The sequence below is a fragment of the Somniosus microcephalus genome, chromosome 28 (assembly GCF_052327205.1).
Source record: "Somniosus microcephalus isolate GS21.2 chromosome 28, FLI_Smic_1.0, whole genome shotgun sequence".
In the NCBI taxonomy this organism is placed as follows: domain Eukaryota; kingdom Metazoa; phylum Chordata; class Chondrichthyes; order Squaliformes; family Somniosidae; genus Somniosus; species Somniosus microcephalus.
Window position 1 is genome coordinate 42,930,604 of NC_141014.1, and position 22,557 is coordinate 42,953,160.

General features: G+C 50.2%; 1 protein-coding gene across 6 annotated transcripts in view; it reads left to right on the top strand.

Annotated features, from left to right (window-relative positions):
- LOC147099685 (pleckstrin homology domain-containing family A member 7-like) overlaps positions 1-17,745 on the top strand; it is a 137,465-nt gene extending 119,720 nt beyond the window's left edge. For 5 of the 6 annotated variants that reach the window (XM_085969055.1, XM_085969050.1, XM_085969051.1 and 2 more), the window contains 2 exons: positions 1,614-1,744; positions 13,656-17,745. In XM_085969055.1, coding sequence (XP_085825181.1) covers positions 1,614-1,744; positions 13,656-14,347 — 823 coding nt within the window. In that variant the 3' untranslated portion in view covers positions 14,348-17,745. The remainder of the gene's footprint in view (positions 1-1,613; positions 1,745-13,655) is intronic. The other variant, XM_085969056.1, reaches the window with a different exon arrangement.
- Positions 17,746-22,557: the final 4,812 nt, after the last annotated feature.

Sequence of the window (22,557 nt, forward strand, 5' to 3'; positions counted from 1 at the left end):
CGCGCTCCAGACAGTCCCGGCAAGTGGAGTCGGAGCTCCGGCTCTAAATTCTGGGTTGACATCCGGCGGGATACTTGCGTCCGTGGGTGTGGGTGGCCCCCCCCCCCGTATGGGTTGTGGGAGCCCGTAAAACCCTCCCGCCATAGGACTAACCACCCTAATGGCTGGTATGAAGATGGTTACGGTCACGGAAGGAGCGTTTAACGCGGCCAGAAATCCTTCCACCACTTCATACAGTTCCCCAAAGGGAACAGTGTGTAGACACGATAAGAAGAAGAAGAATTTGAAAGTTGTTATTGAATCTACTTCCACCGCCCTTGACATTCTCTGCTCTAAGGAGAACAATCCCAGGGTCAATCCAGGGCCGAGGGTCAATCCAGGGCCGAGGGTCAATCCGTGACCCAGGGTCAATCCGTGGCCCAGGGTCAATCCGTGGCCCAGGGTCAGTCCAGGGCCGAGGGTCAATCCGTGACCCAGGGTCAATCCACGGCCCAGGGTCAATCCACGGCCAAGGGTCAATCCATGACCCAGGATCAATCCACGGCCAAGGGTCAATCCACGGCCAAGGGTCAATCCGTGATCCAGGGTCAGTCCAGGGCCGAGGGTCAATCCGTGACCCAGGGTCAATCCACGGCCAAGGGTCAATCCATGGCCCAGGGTCAGTCCAGGGCCGAGTGTCAATCCAGGGCCGAGGGTCAATCCGTGACCCAGGATCAATCCACGGCCAAGGGTCAATCCACAGCCAAGGGTCAATCCGTGATCCAGGGTCAGTCCAGGGCCGAGGGTCAATCCGTGACCCAGGGTCAATCCACGGCCAAGGGTCAATCCATGGCCCAGGGTCAGTCCAGGGCCGAGGGTCAATCAATGGCCCGTATAATCCGTTTAACCGTATAATCCGTTTAACCATATAATCTGTTTAACTGTTTGTGTCCAAACACTAATGAGCTGTGCGATAATGTGTTGTCTTTGACAGTGTCTCTGTGTGAGGGGCCGATCTGTAACTCATGCTCCTGCCCAATCACTCGCCTCACAAAATGAGCCCTTAGAAACGTTTCTTATTTGTATCAGATGTTGGCCTTCAGACCGACTCCCACCTGCTCATTTCTGTGTTCCATTATAATTTGATCCCCTGATATAACAAACACCAATCAATTCCCCTCCCTCCAATCTGATGGACAATTCGACACCTCAGTCCAACCTCCAGGGGACACGAGCTCCGACCACAGCACCATAAGCTGCTCACTTTCAAACTCACCCATTGAGTAGCTGCACAACACAAACACAAACACTCGTGTCTCAGCCCTTTCCCCCGAGCTACAGAACCAACAGGGCCTCCTGATCCTGCTCAGCGATTTTGTGATCAGAGGTGCCTCCGATCGCCTTATACTGTCCCTGTGGAACATCACACTCCCAAACCAGTTAGTGTTACTGGGGTTCAGTGTGGGTTCCTGCACCCGTTAGTTGAAGTGAGCATCAGTGTTGCCTATGATGCCTCATTGCCCCAGTTGCCCAGGTCTATTTGTAATCTGGGTCTCAGGGTTTCTCCTGCCTGAGTCTGCCCCGTCAGGACAGGAGTTCACAGAAAGTAAATATCTATTTCTTTGTAATTTTAGTCCTAGTGTAGCTGGAGGCTGGGCCCCTTCAGACCAAGCCATGCACCGGGGAGAAAGAGAGAGGGATCGGATTATTAGTCTGTCGTACGCTCTCGCGACTGAAGCATCTCAGCGCAGCAAAGTCATGGCAGGTAAAATACGCAGAACTAACGGCCAAACGCACCGGCTTCTGCTAACCGGCTTCTGCTAACCGGTTTCTGCTAACCGGTTTCTGCTAACCGGTTTCTGCTAACCGGCTTCTGCTAACCGGTTTCTGCTAACCGGCTTCTGCTAACCGGCTTCTGCTAACCGGTTTCTGCTAACCGGTTTCTGCTAACCGGCTTCTGCTAACCGGCTTCTGCTAACCGGTTTCTGCTAACCGGCTTCTGCTAACCGGCTTCTGCTAACCGGCTTCTGCTAACCGGTTTCTGCTAACCGGCTTCTGCTAACCGGTTCCTGACCCTGTCACATTTACCCTCCAACATCCAACTGTTGCTGCGTGACTGGGAACACAAGTGATTAAGATGCTCACTTCAAAACCCAACAATATTTCCCCAGGTTCCGAGGCTGGTTCTGCTGCTGATGTAGACTCACTGCAATCCTGAATTACTGAAATCCACATGGCGGGACTAAGAATTGCGGAGTGTCTGGTTTAGTTTTGGATATGTACAGACAGCCAATCCTTGTGCCGAAGCCGAACACATGGTCGCATTAAGATCATTTGTTGTTATGCAAATAACAGAAGATGATTGGTTATTCCAAGTTGCTAAGTGAATGATGTCATAAAAGAACCATTCACTAAGCCTCTGGTCAATGACCCCAGGGGTGAATCAAACTTCACTTTCTCTTTCTGTTCCAACCTTATCAGATTATCAGTGATATTGATGAAATATTGGCCTGGATTCTCTTCTGAATCAATACCCATTGACACTGTACCCATTGACACTGTGCACATTGGCACTGTGCCCATTGACACTGTGCCCATTGACACTGTGCACATTGGCACTGTGCCCATTGACACTGTACCCATTGACACTGTGCCCATCGACACTGTGCCCATTGACACTGTACCCATTGACACTGTACCCATCGACACTGTGCCCATTGACACTGTACCCATTGACACTGTACCCATTGACACTGTACCCACTGACACTGTGCCCATTGACACTGTGCCCATTGACACTGTGCCCATTCACACTGTACCCATTGACACTGTGCCCATTGACACTCTGCCCATTGACAATGTACCCATTGACACTGTACCCATTGACACTGTGCCCATTGACACTCTGCCCATTGACAATGTACCCATTGACACTGTACCCATTGACACTGTGCCCATTGACACTCTGCCCATTGACAATGTACCCACTGACACTGTACCCATTGACACTGTGCCCACTGACATTGTGCCCATTGACACTGTGCCCATTGACACTGTACCCATTGACACTCTACCCATTGACACTGTGCCCATTGACAATGTGCCCATTGACACTCTACCCATTGACACTGTACCCATTGACACTGTACCCATTGACACTCTACCCATTGACACTGTATCCATTGACACTGTACCCATTGACACTGTGCCCATTGACACTGTACCCATTGACACTGTGCCCATTGACACTGTGCCCATTGACACTCTACCCATTGACACTGTGCCCATTGACACTGTACCCACTGACACTGTGCCCATTGACACTGCCCATTGACACTCTACCCATTGACACTGTGCCCATTGACACTGCCCATTGGCACTGTGCCCATTGACACTCTACCCATTGACACTGTACCCATTGACACTGTGCCCATTGACACTCTACCCATTGACACTGTGCCCATTGACACTCTACCCATTGGCACTGTGCCCATTGGCACTGTACCCATTGACACTGTGCCCATTGACACTGTATCCATTGACACTGTGCCCATTGACACTGTGCCCATTGACACAGTGCACATTCACACTCTACCCATTGACACTGTGCACATTGGCACTGTGCCCATTCACACTGTGCCCACTGACACTGTGCCCATTGACACTGTGCCCATTGACACTGCCCATTGGCACTGTGCCCATTGACACTGTGCCCATTGACACTGTACCCATTGACACTCTACCCATTCACACTGTACCCATTGACACTGTGCCCATTGACACTGTACCCATTGACACTGTGCGCATTGACACTGTGCCCATTGACACTGTATCCGTTGACACTGTATCCATTCACACTGTACCCATTGACACTGTGCCCATTGACACTGTACCCATTGACACTGTGCCCATTGACACTGTGCCCATTGACACTGTATCCATTGACACTGTGCCCATTGACACAGTGCACATTGACACTCTACCCATTGACACGGTGCCCATTGGCACTGTACCCATTGACACTGTGCCCATTGACACTGTATCCATTGACACTGTGCCTATTGACACTGTGCCCATTGACACAGTGCACATTCACACTCTACCCATTGACACTGTGCACATTGGCACTGTGCCCATTCACACTGTGCCCATTGACACTGTGCCCATTGACACTGTGCCCATTGACACTGTACCCATTGACACTCTACCCATTCACACTGTACCCATTGACACTGTGCCCATTGACACTGTACCCATTGACACTGTGCGCATTGACACTGTGCCCATTGACACTGTATCCGTTGACACTGTATCCATTCACACTGTACCCATTGACACTGTGCCCATTGACACTGTACCCATTGACACTGTGCCCATTGACACTGTGCCCATTGACACTGTATCCATTGACACTGTGCCCATTGACACTGTGCCCATTGACACTGTGCCCATTGACACTGTATCCGTTGACACTGTATCCGTTGACACTGTATCCATTGACACTGTGCCCATTGACACTGTGCCCATTGACACTGTACCCATTGACACAGTGCACATTGACACTCTACCCATTGACACTGTGCCCATTGACACTGTGCCCATTGACACTGTGCCCATTGACACTCTACCCATTGACACTCTACCCATTCACACTGTACCCATTAACACTGTGCCCATTGACACTGTACCCATTGACACTGTGCCCATTGACACTGTGCCCATTGACACTGTATCCGTTGACACTGTATCCATTCACACTGTACCCATTGACACTGTGCCCATTGACACTGTACCCATTGACACTGTGCCCATTGACACTGTGCCCATTGACACTGTATCCGTTGACACTGTATCCATTGACACTGTGCCCATTGACACTGTGCCCATTGACACTGTGCCCATTGACACTCTACCCATTGACACTGTATCCATTGACACTGTATCCATTGACACTGTGCCCATTGACACTGTGCCCATTGACACTGTGCCCATTGACACTGTACCCATTGACACAGTGCACATTGATACTCTACCCATTGACACTGTGCCCATTGACACAGTGCCCATTGACACTGTGCCCATTGACACTGTATCCATTGACACTGTGCCCATTGACACTGTGCCCATTGACACAGTGCACATTGACACTCTACCCATTGACACTGTGCCCATTGACACTGTGCCCATTGACACTGTGCCCATTGACACTCTACCCATTGACACTCTGCCCATTGACACTCTAACCATTGACACTCTACCCATTGACACTGTGCCCATTGTCACTGTGCCCATTCACACTGTACCCACTGACACTGTGCCCATTGACACTGTACCCACTGACACTGTGCCCATTGACACTGTGCCCATTGACACTCTACCCACTGACACTGTGCCCATTGACACTGTGCCCATTCACACTCTACCCATTGACACTGTGCCCATTGACACTGTGCCCATTGACACTCTACCCATTGACACTGTACCCATTGACACTGTGCCCATTGACACTCTACCCATTGACACTGTGCCCATTGGCACTGTGCCCATTGACACTGTGCCCATTGACACTGCCCATTGGCACTGTGCCCATTGACACTGTATCCATTGACACTCTACCCATTGACACTGTGCCCATTGACACTGTACCCATTGACACTGTGCCCATTGACACAGTGCCCATTGACACTGTATCCGTTGACACTGTATCCATTGACACTCTACCCACTGACACTGTGCCCATTGACACTGTACCCATTGACACCCTACCCATTGACACTGTGCCCATTGACACTGCCCATTGGCACTGTGCCCATTGACACTCTACCCATTGACACTGTACCCATTGACACTGTGCCCATTGACACTCTACCCATTGACACTGTGCCCATTGGCACTGTACCCATTGAAACTGTGCCCATTGACACTGTGCCCATTGACACTGCGCCCATTGACACTGCCCATTGGCACTGTGCCCATTGACACTGTGCCCATTGACACTGTATCCATTGACACTCTACCCATTGACACTGTGCCCATTGACACTGTACCCATTGACACTGTGCCCATTGACACTGTGCCCATTGACACTGTATCCGTTGACACTGTATCCATTGACACTCTGCCCATTGGCACTGTATCCATTGACACTGTGCCCATTGACACTGTGCCCGTTGACACTCTACCCATTGACACTGTATCCGTTGACACTGTATCCATTGACACTGTTCCCATTGACACTGTGCCCACTGACACTGTGCCCACTGACACTGTGCCCATTGACACTGTGCCCATTGACACTGTACCCATTGACACTCTACCCATTGACACTGTGCCCATTGACACTGTACTCATTGACACTGTACCCATTGACACTCTACCCATTGACACTGTATCCATTGACACTGTACCCATTGACACTGTGCCCATTGACACTGTACCCATTGACACTGTGCCCATTGACACTGTGCCCATTGACACTCTACCCATTGACACTGTGCCCATTGACACTGTACCCACTGACACTGTGCCCATTGACACTGCCCATTGACACTCTACCCATTGACACTGTGCCCATTGACACTGCCCATTGGCACTGTGCCCATTGACACTCTACCCATTGACACTGTACCCATTGACACTGTGCCCATTGACACTCTACCCATTGACACTGTGCCCATTGACACTCTACCCATTGGCACTGTGCCCATTGGCACTGTACCCATTGACACTGTGCCCATTGACACTGTATCCATTGACACTGTGCCCATTGACACTGTGCCCATTGACACAGTGCACATTCACACTCTACCCATTGACACTGTGCACATTGGCACTGTGCCCATTCACACTGTGCCCATTGACACTGTGCCAATTGACACTGTGCCCATTGACACTGCCCATTGGCACTGTGCCCATTGACACTGTGCCCATTGACACTGTACCCATTGACACTCTACCCATTCACACTGTACCCATTGACACTGTGCCCATTGACACTGTACCCATTGACACTGTGCCCATTGACACTGTGCCCATTGACACTGTATCCGTTGACACTGTATCCATTCACACTGTACCCATTGACACTGTGCCCATTGACACTGTACCCATTGACACTGTGCCCGATTGACACTGTGCCCATTGACACTGTATCCATTGACACTGTGCCCATTGACACTGTGCCCATTGACACTGTGCCCATTGACACTGTATCCGTTGACACTGTATCCATTGACACTGTGCCCATTGACACTGTGCCCATTGACACTGTACCCATTGACACAGTGCACATTGACACTCTACCCATTGACACTGTGCCCATTGACACTGTGCCCATTGACACTGTGCCCATTCACACTGTGCCCATTCACACTGTGCCCATTGACGCTGTGCCCATTGACACTGTGCCCATTGACACTCTACCCATTCACACTGTACCCATTAACACTGTGCCCATTGACACTGTACCCATTGACACTGTGCCCATTGACACTGTGCCCATTGACACTGTGCCCATTGACACTGTATCCGTTGACACTGTATCCATTCACACTGTACCCATTGACACTGTGCCCATTGACACTGTACCCATTGACACTGTGCCCATTGACACTGTGCCCATTGACACTGTATCCGTTGACACTGTATCCATTGACACTGTGCCCATTGACACTGTGCCCATTGACACTGTGCCCATTGACACTCTACCCATTGACACTGTATCCATTGACACTGTATCCATTGACACTGTGCCCATTGACCCTGTGCCCATTGACACTGTGCCCATTGACACTGTACCCATTGACACAGTGCACATTGACACTCTACCCATTGACACTGTGCCCATTGACACAGTGCCCATTGACACTGTGCCCATTGACACTGTATCCATTGACACTGTGCCCATTGACACTGTGCCCATTGACACAGTGCACATTGACACTCTACCCATTGACACTGTGCCCATTGACACTGTGCCTATTGACACTGTGCCCATTGACACTGTGCCCATTGACACTCTACCCATTGACACTCTGCCCATTGACACTCTACCCATTGACACTCTACCCATTGGCACTGCCCATTGACACTGTGCCCATTGTCACTGTGCCCATTCACACTGTACCCACTGACACTGTGCCCATTGACACTGTACCCACTGACACTGTGCCCATTGACACTGTGCACATTGACACTGTGCCCATTGACACTCTGCCCATTGACACTGTGCCCATTGACACAGTGCCCATTGACACTGTGCCATTGACACTGTGCCCATTGACACTGTATCCATTGACACTGTGCCCATTGACACTGTGCCCATTGACACTCTGCCCATTGACACTCTACCCATTGACATTGCCCATTGACACTGTGCCCATTGACACTCTACCCATTGACACTGCCCATTGTCACTGTGCCCATTGACACTGTGCCCATTGACACTGTGCCCATTGACACTGTGCCCATTGACACTGCCAATTGGCACTGTGCCCATTGGCACTGTGCCCATTGACACAGTGCCCATTGGCACTGTGCCCATTGACACTGCCCATTGGCACTGTGCCCATTGACACAGTGCCCATTGGCACTGTGCCCATTGACACTGCCCATTGGCACTGTGCCCATTGACACTGTGCCCATTGACACTGCCCATTGGCACTGTGCCCATTGGCACTGTGCCCATTGACACTGTGCCCATTGACACTGTGCCCATTGACACTGCCCATTGGCACTGTGCCCATTGACACTGTGCCCATTGACACTGCCCATTGGCACTGTGCCCATTGGCACTGTGCCCATTGACACTGTGCCCATTGACACTGTGCCCATTGACACTGCCCATTGGCACTGTGCCCATTGACACAGTGCCCATTGACACAGTGCCCATTCACACTGTGCCCATTCACACTGTAACCAGTCACACTGTGCCCATTGACACTCTACCCATTGACACTGTAACCAGTCACACTGTGCCCATTGACACTGTGCCCATTGACACTGTACACATTGACACTGTTCCCATTGACACTGTGCCCATTGATACTGTACCCATTGGCACTGCCCATTGGCACTGTGCCCATTGACACTGTGCCCATTGACACTGTGCCCATTGACTGCCCATTGGCACTGTGCCCATTGGCACTGTGCCCATTGACACTGTGCCCATTGACACTGTGCCCATTCACACTGTGCCCATTGACACTCTACCCATTGACACTCTACCCATTGACACTCTACCCATTGACACTGTGCCCATTGACACTGTACCCATTGACACTGTACCCATTGGCACTGTACCCATTGACACTGTACCCATTGACACTGTGCCCATTGACACTGTACCCATTGACACTCTACCCATTGACACTGTGCCCATTGACAATGTGCCCATTGACACTCTACCCATTGACACTGTACCCATTGACACTGTGCCCATTGACACTGTGCCCATTGACACTGCCCATTGGCACTGTGCCCATTGGCACTGTGCCCATTGACACAGTGCCCATTGGCACTGTGCCCATTGACACTGCCCATTGGCACTGTGCCCATTGACACAGTGCCCATTGACACTGTGCCCATTGACACAGTGCCCATTGACACTGTGCCCATTGACACTGTGCCCATTGACACTGTATCCATTCACACTGTGCCCATTGACACAGTGCCCATTGACACTGTGCCCATTGACACTGTGCCCATTGACACTGTACCCATTGACACTCTGCCCATTGACACTGTACCCATTGACACTCTGCCCATTGACACTGTACCCATTGACACTGTATCCATTGACACTGTATCCATTGACACTGTGCCCATTGACACTATCCATTGACACTGTGCCCATTGACACTGTACAATTGACACTGTGCCCATTGACACTGTATCCATTGACACTGCACCCATTGACACTGTATCCATTGACACTGTACCCATTGACACTGTATCTATTGACACTGTGCCCATTGACACTGTACAATTGACACTGTACAATTGACACTGTGCCCATTGACACTGTGCCCATTGACACTGTGCCCATTGACACTGTGCCCACTGACACTGTGCCCATTGACACTGTGCCCATTGACACTGTACCCATTGACACTCTACCCATTGACACTGTGCCCATTGACAATGTGCCCATTGACACAGTGCACATTGACACTGTGCCCATTGACACAGTGCACATTGACACTGTGCCCATTGACACTGTGCCCATTGACACTGTGCCTATTGACACTGTACCCATTGACACTGTATCCATTCACACTGTACCCATTGACACTCTGCCCATTGACACTGTGCCCATTAACACAGTGCACATTCACACTGTGCCCATTCACACTGTGCCCATTCACACTGTGCCCTTTGACACTATCTTGCCTTTGGCAAGAAAGAGCCCAATTATAAATAACAGGCACATCACTAGAAATAGGGACCAACCTAGTGTGCAGGAGCCAGAATTTTTCCATTTCAATGTAATGTACAACACGGTGTTACATACAAAGTAAAGCTCCCTCTACACTGTCCCATCAAACACTCCCAGGGCAGGTACAGCACGGGTTAGATACAGAGTAAAGCTCCCTCTACACTGTCCCATCAAACACTCCCAGGGCAGGTACAGCGCAGGTAGATACAGAGTAAAGCTCCCTCTACACTGTCCCATCAAACACTCCCAGGGCAGGTACAGCACGGGTTAGATACAGAGTAAAGCTCCCTCTACACTGTCCCATCAAACACTCCCAGGGCAGGTACAGCGCAGGTAGATACAGAGTAAAGCTCCCTCTACACTGTCCCATCACACACTCCCAGAGCAGGTACAGCACGGGTTAGATACAGAGTAAAGCTCCCTCTACACTGTCCCATCAAACACTCCCAGGGCAGGTACAGCATGGGTTAGATACAGAGTAAAGCTCCCTCTACACTGTCCCATCAAACACTCCCAGGGCAGGTCCAGCACGGGTTAGATACAGAGTAAAGCTCCCTCTACACTGTCCCATCAAACACTCCCAGGGCAGGTACAGCACTGGTTAGATACAGAGTAAAGCTCCCTCTACACTGTCCCATCAAACACTCCCAGGGCAGGTACAGCACGGGTTAGATACAGAGTAAAGCTCCCTCTACACTGTCCCATCAAACACTCCCAGGGCAGGTACAGCACGGGTTAGATACAGAGTAAAGCTCCCTCTACACTGTCCCATCAAACACTCCCAGGGCAGGTACAGCACAGGTTAGATACAGAGTAAAGCTCCCTCTACAGTGTCCCATCAAACACTCCCAGGGCAGGTACAGCACGGGTTAGATACAGAGTAAAGCTCCCTCTACACTGTCCCATCAAACACTCCCAGGGCAGGTACAGCACGGGTTAGATACAGAGTAAAGCTCCCTCTACACTGTCCCATCAAACACTCCCAGGGCAGGTACAGCACGGGTTAGATACAGAGTAAAGCTCCCTCTACACTGTCCCATCAAACACTCACAGGACAGGTACAGCATGGGTTAGATACAGAGTAAAGCTCCCTCTACACTGTCCCATCAAACACTCCCCGGGCAGGTACAGCACGGGTTAGATACAGAGTAAAGCTCCCTCTGCACTGTCCCATCAAACACTCCCAGGGCAGGTACAGCACGGGTTAGAAACAGAGTAAAGCTCCCTCTACACTGTCCCATCAAACACTCCCAGGGCAGGTACAGCACGGGTTAGAAACAGAGTAAAGCTCCCTCTACACTGTCCCATCAAACACTCCCAGGGCAGGTACAGCACGGGTTAGATACAGAGTAAAGCTCCCTCTACACTGTCCCATCAAACACTCCCAGGGCAGGTACAGCACGGGTTAGATACAGAGTAAAACTCCTCTACACTGTCCCATCAAACACTCCCAGGGCAGGTACAGCACAGGTTAGATACAGAGTAAAGCTCCCTCTACACTGTCCCATCAAACACTCCCAGGGCAGGTACAGCACGGGTTAGATACAGAGTAAAGCTCCCTCTACACTGTCCCATCAAACACTCCCCGGGCAGGTACAGCACGGGTTAGATACAGAGTAAAGCTCCCTCTACACTGTCCCATCAAACACTCCCAGGGCAGGTGCAGCACGGGTTAGATACAGAGTAAAGCTCCCTCTACACTGTCCCATCAAACACTCCCCGGGCAGGTACAGCACGGGTTAGATACAGAGTAAAGCTCCCTCTACACTGTCCCATCAAACACTCCCAGGGCAGGTACAGCACGGGTTAGATACAGAGTAAAGCTCCCTCTACACTGTCCCATCAAACACTCCCAGGGCAGGTACAGCACGGGTTAGATACAGAGTAAAGCTCCCTCTACACTGTCCCATCAAACACTCCCAGGGCAGGTACAGCACGGGTTAGATACAGAGTAAAGCTCCCTCTACACTGTCCCATCAAACACTCCCAGGGCAGGTACAGCACGGGTTAGATACAGAGTAAAGCTCCCTCTACACTGTCCCATCAAACACTCCCAGGGCAGGTACAGCACGGGCTAGATACAGAGTAAAGCTCCCTCTACACTGTCCCATCAAACACTCCCAGGGCAGGTATAGCACAGGTTAGATACAGAGTAAAGCTCCCTCTACACTGTCCCATCAAACACTCCCAGGGCAGGTACAGCACGGGCTAGATACAGAGTAAAGCTCCCTCTACACTGTCCCCATCAAACACTCCCCGGGCAGGTACAGCACGGGTTAGATACAGAGTAAAGCTCCCTCTACACTGTCCCATCAAACACTCCCAGGGCAGGTACAGCACGGGTTAGATACAGAGTAAAGCTCCCTCTACACTGTCCCATCAAACACTCCCAGGGCAGGTACAGCACGGGCTAGATACAGAGTAAAGCTCCCTCTACACTGTCCCATCAAACACTCCCAGGGCAGGTATAGCACAGGTTAGATACAGAGTAAAGCTCCCTCTACACTGTCCCATCAAACACTCCCAGGGCAGGTACAGCACGGGCTAGATACAGAGTAAAGCTCCCTCTACACTGTCCCCATCAAACACTCCCCGGGCAGGTACAGCACGGGTTAGATACAGAGTAAAGCTCCCTCTACACTGTCCCATCAAACACTCCCAGGGCAGGTACAGCACGGGTTAGATACAGAGTAAAGCTCCCTCTACACTGTCCCATCAAACACTCCCAGGGCAGGTACAGCACGGGTTAGATAGCGAGTAAAGCTCCCTCTACACTGTCCCATCAAACACTCCCAGGGCAGGTATAGCACAGGTTAGATACAGAGTAAAGCTCCCTCTACACTGTCCCATCAAACACTCCCAGGGCAGGTACAGCACGGGCTAGATACAGAGTAAAGCTCCTTCTACACTGTCTGTAGAATGTTAGATGTGAGGCAGAGGGCACCTCTCCACCTCTCTTTCCTCCTTTAAGACGCTCCTTAAAACCTACCTCTTTGACCAAGGTTTTGGTCACCTGCCCTAATTTCTCCTTATGTGGCTCGATGTCAATTTTTTTTTTGTCTTATAATACTCCTGTGAAGCGCCTTGGGACGTTTTACTACATTAAAAGCGCTATATAAATACAAGTTATTGTTGTTGTTGATGTAGAGGGAAATGTTTGGATCTTGTTATAGTTGATTGTTTGACTTCAGATTCAATCTCAAATGTGATGTCGATTTTTCTCATTTTATTTTCCTTTTAGCTAAGGCTTTAGCCGAGTTGCAGGAACAGGGAGGGGTGATGGGCAGTCAGTGTGCCAGGGGCACTGGACACTTGGACCACACGGAGTCGGAATCAAAGCTGCAGAAAAATGTGCTCATCTTCAATTTAGGACCCCACAAAAAAACAGCCAATCCAAACTCAGGATATCATCAAGAAACAGCCAATCCGTGTTCAGGATATAATCAAGAAACAGCCAATCCAAACTCAGGATATCATCAAGAAACAGCCAATCCGTGTTCAAGATATCATCAAGAAACAGCCAATCCGTGTTCAAGATATCATCAAGAAACAGCCAATCCGTGTTCAAGATATCATCAAGAAACAGCCAATCCGTGTTCAGGATATCATCAAGAAACAGCCAATCCGTGTTCAGCGCAAAATAACCAAGGAGAAAGAACCAACCAATATTCTACAAAGGAAAGCAGCCCGACCAATCCAAGTTCAACACTAGAGGTAGAACCAGCCAATCTCAAGTTGGCAGAACACAAAAACTCCAGCAATCTGGACTCCCCACAAGATGGAGAGGGAGTGAATCCGAGTTTAACAGGCAGAGTGCTCAGTAACATTAGTTTAATTGTGATGGAAGATTACTCAGATATGAGGCTGCCCCAGAAGGAGCTGGTCGAGGAGGGTCTAACGAATGAGGCAGCAGCCAGACTGTGTCTGAGATAGGGCCAGACTGTGTCTGAGATAGGGACAGACTGTGTCTGAGATAGGGCCAGACTGTGTCTGAAATAGGGCCAGACTGTGTCTGAGATAGGGACAGACTCGCACAGCCCATTCTCACTGAATGCTGCTGGGAGATGTCTCTGACACTGAGGGACTCATCAAATCCCCAGCATCGGGGACTTCATTACTCGTTTGCAGGTTATCAGCCTTGGACCCTTCGCTAATTCATGGCGGCTCCACCTTAATCAGACAGCAAACTCTGGCAAAGCAGCATTTTAATAACATGGTAGACGGGGCAGGGAGGACACAGAGATCAGTCACACAGCACTAGACCAGCGAGCCAGAATCATCTGCTTCACTCACTCGCTGCTGGCAATGGTTAAACATGTCAGCGAAGCAGGATGAACGAGCTCGTCCTGACATCAGGACCACATGGGACTGTCTCCATTCATAGAATCAGACATTTCAACATCAGTATTGATCAATTTCCAATGTTACATATTGGTGACAGAGTGATCACTGGAACAATCCAGATTCGGGAGAGGGTCAGGTAATCAGTTCATTGTAAAATAGGACAGTAAAACGCTGGCTTTACAGAGCAGGGGGAGGAGCTTGGAATCAGTCCCTGGTTCCAGGGAATTCCTTCTTTAAATGATGAACGGATGACTTGAAGTGTTAGAATCCGTCTGATTCCCACTCTCACATCCTGAACTTCCTGGGGAAGAGACCTACAGGAATCGGGGATCATTTCCTCACCAGAGGCTCCACAGGTTAAAACCACAGAATGAAATGACCCTTCTAGTTACCACTGAGCAGCCTCCTCCCCCAACACTGGGCAGACATTAACCTTTCACCTCCGCCCAGCCTGGTGTGGTAAGGGTCCCCTCGACCACTGGCTGTAGGGTCCTGACTGGGTTTGATGGTCTCACGCCTGATCCCAGCAGTCAATCCCCTGAGCCCTCTCTGCAAAACTGCCCAGAATTCAGAACTAATTTGCACTAAATTTAGTAAATTGCACTAAACTGGAATTTAAAAAATAATCATTATATACATATCATTTTAGGCAAATAACAGGGAGCAGGGGCTGAGCTAAACTGAGAACAGAAAATGCTGGAAACACTCAGCAGGTCAGGCAGCATCTGTGGAGAGGAGCAGAGGGAATGTTTCAGATCGATGATCTTTCATCGGAATTGGAAAAAGTTCGAGATGTGACAGGTTTTAGGTAAGGGCGGGGGAGGAAAGAACAAAGGGGAAGGTCTGTGATTGGGCGGAAGGCGGGAGAGAGTAGTGACAAAGGGGTGATGGTGCGAGGCGAAGGGAGACGGTAATGGGACAAGTGAAGAAACAAAAGATGGGTCTAGAGGAGGTGTAAATGGGAACGGCAGAATCAGCAACAGCTGCTGTCTGAGAAAATGGGGGCCGAGGTTATGATCTGAAGTTGTTGAACTCAATGTTGAGTCCGGAAGGTTGTAAAGTGCCTGATGGAACATTGAGATGCTGTTCCTCGAGCTGCCGGTGAATGAAATTAGACTGGAAATTCGATTGTAATTCTAAGGTCGGAGAATCAGGAGTTACAGACCCAGAACAGGACTGAACCCAATCAGCTTTTTAAAAAATCTATTCATTCTCAGGATGTGGGCATCGCTGGCAAGCCAGCATTTATTGCCCATCCCGAGTCGCCCCTTGAGAAGGTGGTGGTGAGCCGCCTTCTTGAACCGCTGCAGTCCGTGTGGTGAAGGTGCTCCCACAGTGCTGTTAGGGAGGGAGTTCCAGGATTTTGACCCAGCGCCGATGAAGGATCGGCCGATATATTTCCAAGTCAGGATGGTGTGCGACTTGGAGGGGAACTTGGAGGTGGTGGTGTTCCCATGTGTCTCCTGCCCTTGACCTTCTAGGCAGTAGAGGTCACAAGTTTGGGAGGTGCTGTCGAAGAAGCCTTGGCGAGTTGCTGCAGTGCATCTTGTATGTGGTACACATCTACAGGTGAACTAAAAAATGTCTGGGAGCTGAGTGTGTGTTTGCAAAAATGTCTTTGCTTCGGGTCACTGGATAGTGCCATCACCTGACAGGGTCCTGTAACATATCGGACATTAATTACAAGGTGATTGACAGGCAGAGGAGGTGATTGACAGGCAGAGGAGGTGATTGACAGGCAGAGGAGGTGATTGACAGGCAGAGGAGGAGGTCAGCAGATACATTTGTTTATTTGGGAAGGTGGAGAATGAATTGAAAGAAAAGGTCAGAGTCAGGCTGGATGGAAACGGTGTTTTGTATAAGTTGGTCTATGGGGAGCAGGATGGCAATGAATCACACAGAGGGTTTGAGAAGTCGATTAGCAGCTGTGGTGCTGAAACTGCAGGGAAAATGTCAAGCAATTTCTCAGAGAGGTGCTTCTAAAAATACTTGGGCTCATTTTAATAAGGTTGCTGCTGTTCAGTTTGTGTTTGCGGTTCTGGGTTAGGGATACACCACTGTCCCATCACACTGTTCAGTTTGTGTTTGCGGTTCTGGGTTAGGGATACACCACTGTCCCATCACACTGTTCAGTTTGTGTTTGCGGTTCTGGGTTAGGGATACACCACTGTCCCATCACACTGTTCAGTTTGTGTTTGCGGTTCTGGGTTAGGGATACACCACTGTCCCATCACACTGTTCAGTTTGTGTTTGCGGTTCTGGGTTAGGGATACACCACTGTCCCATCACACTTGTTCAGTTTGTGTTTGCGGTTCTGGGTTAGGGATACACCACTGTCCCATCACACTTGTTCAGTTTGTGTTTGCGGTTCTGGGTTAGGGATACACCACTGTCCCATCACACTTGTTCAGTTTGTGTTTGCGGTTCTGGGTTAGGGATACACCACTGTCCCATCACACTTGGTAAACAAGTGAATTTAACACTACTGTCCTGTCATGTGTTGCTTTTGCATACACCAACCCTGCCATTGTGTATTTTTGCTTGACTGCCCTTGGGTGCAGCACACCATGGCCGAGCAGCAAGGCAGGTGGCAGGAGGCAGGTTGCCAGCCTTCCCTTGTTGGTGAGCCTAGTCATGCAGCCCATGGAGTCTCCTCCTTCCTTGTTGGGATGTGTCAAGCTGCCGTTCCCCTTCGCCGACTCCACACATGGCGTGGTCAACGTGCGGAATGGACTCCACTTTGGGTACTGGGGGAAATCTTGGATACTGTGATGGGGGGACTCTGGGCTCTTTCTGCATGGAGGAGCTAGGACAGGCTGGAAGGCTGTCCTCATTCCCAGCCATCTTGTTATCCTGTCATATTGAGCATAACAGCAAGATGGAGAACTTGATGCAACGAGAAGAGTGCAGTGAAGCAGTGATATTTGATTTGAAAGCTCATCATATGACCGATACATTGTATTAAAGTGCCCTCTGCTATCTCTGGACAGGTGTTTAATGCTTTCTATGTTTGTGCAGATGGAAATTAGAACCATCCTAAACACAATTAAATCCTTACAACAGTGAAATCATCAAACTGTTTACTACCACTGAACCAATCTGAGACGTTAAACCGAGGCCCCGTCTGCTCTCAGGTGGATGTAAAAGATCCCACGGCACTATTTTGAAGAAGAGCAGGGGAGTTCTCCGCGGTGTCCTGGACAATATTTATCCCTCAAACAACATCACTAAAAACAGATGATCTGGTCATTGTCACATTGCTGTTTGTGGGAGCTTGCTGTGCGCAAATTGGCTGCCACGTTTCCTACATTACAACAGTGACTCCACTTCAAAAAGTACTTCATTGGCTGTAAAGCGCTTTGGGACATCCTGAGTTCTTTATTTTTACTCAATAATCTTGTTTTTTAAATTGGTTCTCGGGATGTGGGAGACATTGGCAAGGCTCCATTTATTGCCCATTCCTAGTTGCCAAGAAAGTGGTCGTGGGCCTTCTCCATGAACTGCTGCAGTCCCTGGGCTGTTGGCGTCCTCACAATGATGTGAAGTAGGGAATTCTAGGATATTGATCCAGTGACAAAGAAATAGGAGCAGGAGTAAGCCATTTGGCCCCTTGAGCCTGCTGGAAAATGTCTGTGAACATCTGGCAAGGCAATTGGATGAATACTCGACGTGGATAAACTTGCAGGGCTATGGGGAAAGAGCTGGGGAAGTGGAACCAAAGAGCTGGCACACACACGGTGGGCCGAATGGCCTCCTGCTGTGCTGTATTATTGCATGATTCTTTGATTAGGCTCAACTGTAACTGTCTTGGTCAAACAGTGCAAATACTAACCATCTAGGCTCAAACATGAAGAATGACCACATGGGTAAGGTACCAAAGGTGTCTCCGTGCTCAAGGAAGAGGGCCTCAGCATTAATCCGGAAGCTCTTTTTAAAAAATGAGTATCAGGTGACATAGCACTAGTGCTACCCCACAAGGTGTTCCACTCTACCCACCCGCAAATAACAGGAAATGACAACTGCTAGTGGGTGTCCAATACAGGAGCCACTAGATCGGAGAATCATTCTGAACATTGCAATGAATGGTTTCTAAAATTGTACCCTTCAGACAAATGGGGCACATTAACTTTACAGCCACTGAAAGAAAGACTTGCATTTATATATCAGACTGAGCCAATCCTAGACTAAGATCCCATAAAATCAGTTCCAAGCTCTTCCCGATGTCGGCTGTTAAATTTACCTTCTACAGTTTCCAGGCTTGTGCCCTGAGATCTCCCGTCACCTTTTCTCCTGGTTTAAACAGGTTAACATCAGCAGACACAGACTTCAAACAAAGTCTCAAGATCATGAATTTTTCCCCCACAGATTAACAGGTTTGTGGAACAGACTCTGTGAAAGCAGTTAAAGGTGAATGAATTAACTCGATTAAATGAGAGCCGCACAAATATTGGGATTGAATATTAGAACGAGAAACGAATGCTGAACCATCTGTAAGGTGGAGTGTCTGTGCTGCGGCCTCTATAGAATGTGGCCCAGGGTTCAGGACTCCAGCCGGGTGGTGATCCAAGCGAGGAATCTACCAACGTTCCTGTCCCAGAGGCTGTGACCATTCTTGTGTCGAGTTAATGAGTTGTTTGCAGGAGAGACTTTGAGGCAAACTCACTGAGGATTTTCAGATTCTGAAGGGAATTAACAAACCTGATCCAAAGAAATTATTCCTCATACTGAAGAGTTCAAATCCCTGGGGGCACAGGTTAAACAGGAGGCGTCCGAGGGAACTTCTTCACCCAAAGCGGAATGCAGTCGAGGATTAGGTTCCCAGGGAAGGATATTGAGACAAACAGTGCAAATAGGATCAAGGGTATTAGACTGGGTGGGATATTGAAGAGTGAGGGGAGAGTGGGATTAGACTGGGTGGGATATTAAAGGGTACGGGGAGTGAGGGGAGAGTGGGATCAGACTGGGTGGGATATTAAAGGGTACAGGGAGTGAGGGGACAGTGGGATTAGAGTGGGTGGGATATTGAAGAGTGAGGGGAGAGTGGGATTAGACTGGGTGCGATATTAAAGGGTACGGGGAGAGTGGGATTAGACTGGGTGGGATATTAAAGGGTACAGGGAGTGAGGGGAGAGTGGGATTAGACTGGGTGGGATATTAAAGGGTACGGGGAGTGAGGGGGAGAGTGGGATTAGACTGGGTGGGATATTAAAGGGTGTGGGGAGTGAGGGGAGAGTGGGATTAGACTGGGTGAGATATTAAAGGGTGTGGGGAGCGAGAGGGAGAGTGGGATTAGACTGGGTGCGATATTAGAGGGTATGGGGAGTGAGGGGGAGAGTGGGGTTAGACTGGGTGGGATACTAAAGGGTGTAGGGAGAGAGGGGGAGAGCGGGATTAGACTAGGTGGGATATTAAAGGGTGAGGGGAGAGTGGGATTAGACTGGGTGGGATATTAAAGGGTGTGGGGAGAGTGGGATTAGACTGGGTGGGATATTAAAGGGTGTGGGGAGAGTGGGATTAGACTGGGTGAGATAGTAAAGGGTGTGGGGAGTGAGGGGTGAGTGGGATTAGACTGGGTGGGATATTAAAGGGTGAGGGGGAGAGTGGGATTAGACTGGGTGGGATATTAAAGGATACGGGGAGCAAGGGCGAGAGTGGGATTAGACTGGGTGGGATATTAAAGGGTACGGGGAGTGAGGGGGAGAGTGGGATTAGACTGGGTGGGATATTAAAGGGTGCGGGGAGTGAGGTGGAGAGTGGGATTAGACTGGGTGGGATATTAAAGGGTGTGGGGAGTGAGGGGGAGAGTGGGATTAGACTGGGTGGGATATTAAAGGGTGAGGGGAGTGAGGGGGAGAGTGGGATTAGACTGGTTGGGATATTACAGGGTGAGGGGAGTGAGGGGGAGAGTGGGATTAGACTGGGTGGGATATTACAGGGTGAGGGGAGTGAGGGGGAGAGTGGGATTAGACTGGTTGGGATATTACAGGGTGAGGGGAGTGAGGGGGAGAGTGGGATTAGACTGGGTGGGATATTAAAGGGTGCGGGGAGTGAGGGGGAGAGTGCGATTAGACTGGGTGGGATATTAAAGGGTGTGGGGAGTGAGGGGGAGAGTGGGATTAGACTGGGTGTGATATTAAAGGGTGCGGGGAGTGAGGGGGAGAGTGGGATTAGACTGGGTGGGATATTAAAGGGTGTGGGGAGTGAGGGGGAGAGTGGGATTAGACTGGGTGGGATATTAAAGGGTGTGGGGAGTGAGGGAGAGAGTGGGATTAGACTGGGTGGGATATTAAAGGGTACGGGGAGTGAGGGGGAGAGTGGGATTAGACTGGGTGGGATATTAAAGGGTGCGGGGAGTGAGGGGGAGAGTGGGATTAGACTGGTGGGATATTAAAGGGTGCGGGGAGTGAGGGGGTGAGTGGGATTAGACTGGGTGAGATATTAAAGGGTGTGGGGAGCGAGAGGGAGAGTGGGATTAGACTGGGTGCGATATTAGAGGGTATGGGGAGTGAGGGGGAGAGTGGGGTTAGACTGGGTGGGATACTAAAGGGTGTAGGGAGAGAGGGGGAGAGCAGGATTAGATTAGGTGGGATATTAAAGGGTGTGGGGAGAGTGGGATTAGACTGGGTGGGATATTAAAGGGTGTGGGGAGAGTGGGATTAGACTGGGTGAGAGAGTAAAGGGTGTGGGGAGTGAGGGGGCAAGTGGGGATAGACTTGGTGAGATATTAAAGGGTGCGGGGAGTGAGGGGTGAGTGGGATTAGACTGGGTGGGATATTAAAGGGTGAGGGGGAGAGTGGGATTAGACTGGGTGGGATATTAAAGGATACGGGGAGTGAGGGGGAGAGTGGGATTAGACTGGGTGGGATATTAAAGGATACAGGGAGTGAGGGGGAGCGTGGGATTAGACTGGGTGGGATATTAAAGGGTACGGGGAGTGAGGGGGAGAGTGGGATTAGACTGGGTGGGATATTAAAGGATACAGGGAGTGAGGGGGAGCGTGGGATTAGACTGGGTGGGATATTAAAGGGTACGGGGAGTGAGGGGGAGAGTGGGATTAGACTCGGTGGGATATTAAAGGGGAGGGGGAGAGTGGGATTAGACTGGGTGGGATATTAAAGGGTGCGGGGAGTGAGGGGGAGAGTGGGATTAGACTGGGTGGGATATTACAGGGTGAGGGGAGTGAGGGGGAGAGTGGGATTAGACTGGGTGGGATATTACAGGGTGAGGGGAGTGAGGGGGAGAGCGGGATTAGACTGGTTGGGATATTAAAGGGTGTGGGGAGTGAGGGGGAGAGTGGGACTAGACTGGGTGGGATATTAAAGGGTGCGGGGAGTGAGGGGGAGAGTGCGATTAGACTGGGTGGGATATTAAAGGGTGTGGGGAGTGAGGGGGAGAGTGGGATTAGACTGGGTGGGATATTAAAGGGTGCGGGGAGTGAGGGGGAGAGTGGGATTAGACTGGGTGGGATATTAAAGGGTGTGGGGAGTGAGGGAGAGAGTGGGATTAGACTGGGTGGGATATTAAAGGGTGTGGGGAGTGAGGGGGAGAGTGGGATTAGACTGGGTGGGATATTAAAGGGTGCGGGGAGTGAGGGGGAGAGTGGGATTAGACTGGGTGGGATTTTAAAGGGTACGGGGAGTGAGGGGGAGAGTGGGATTAGACTGGGTGGGATATTAAAGGGTGCGGGGAGTGAGAGGGAGAGTGGGATTAGACTGGGTGGGATATTAAAGGGTACGGGGAGTGAGGGGGAGAGTGGGATTAGACTGGGTGGGATATTAAAGGGTACGGGGAGTGAGGGG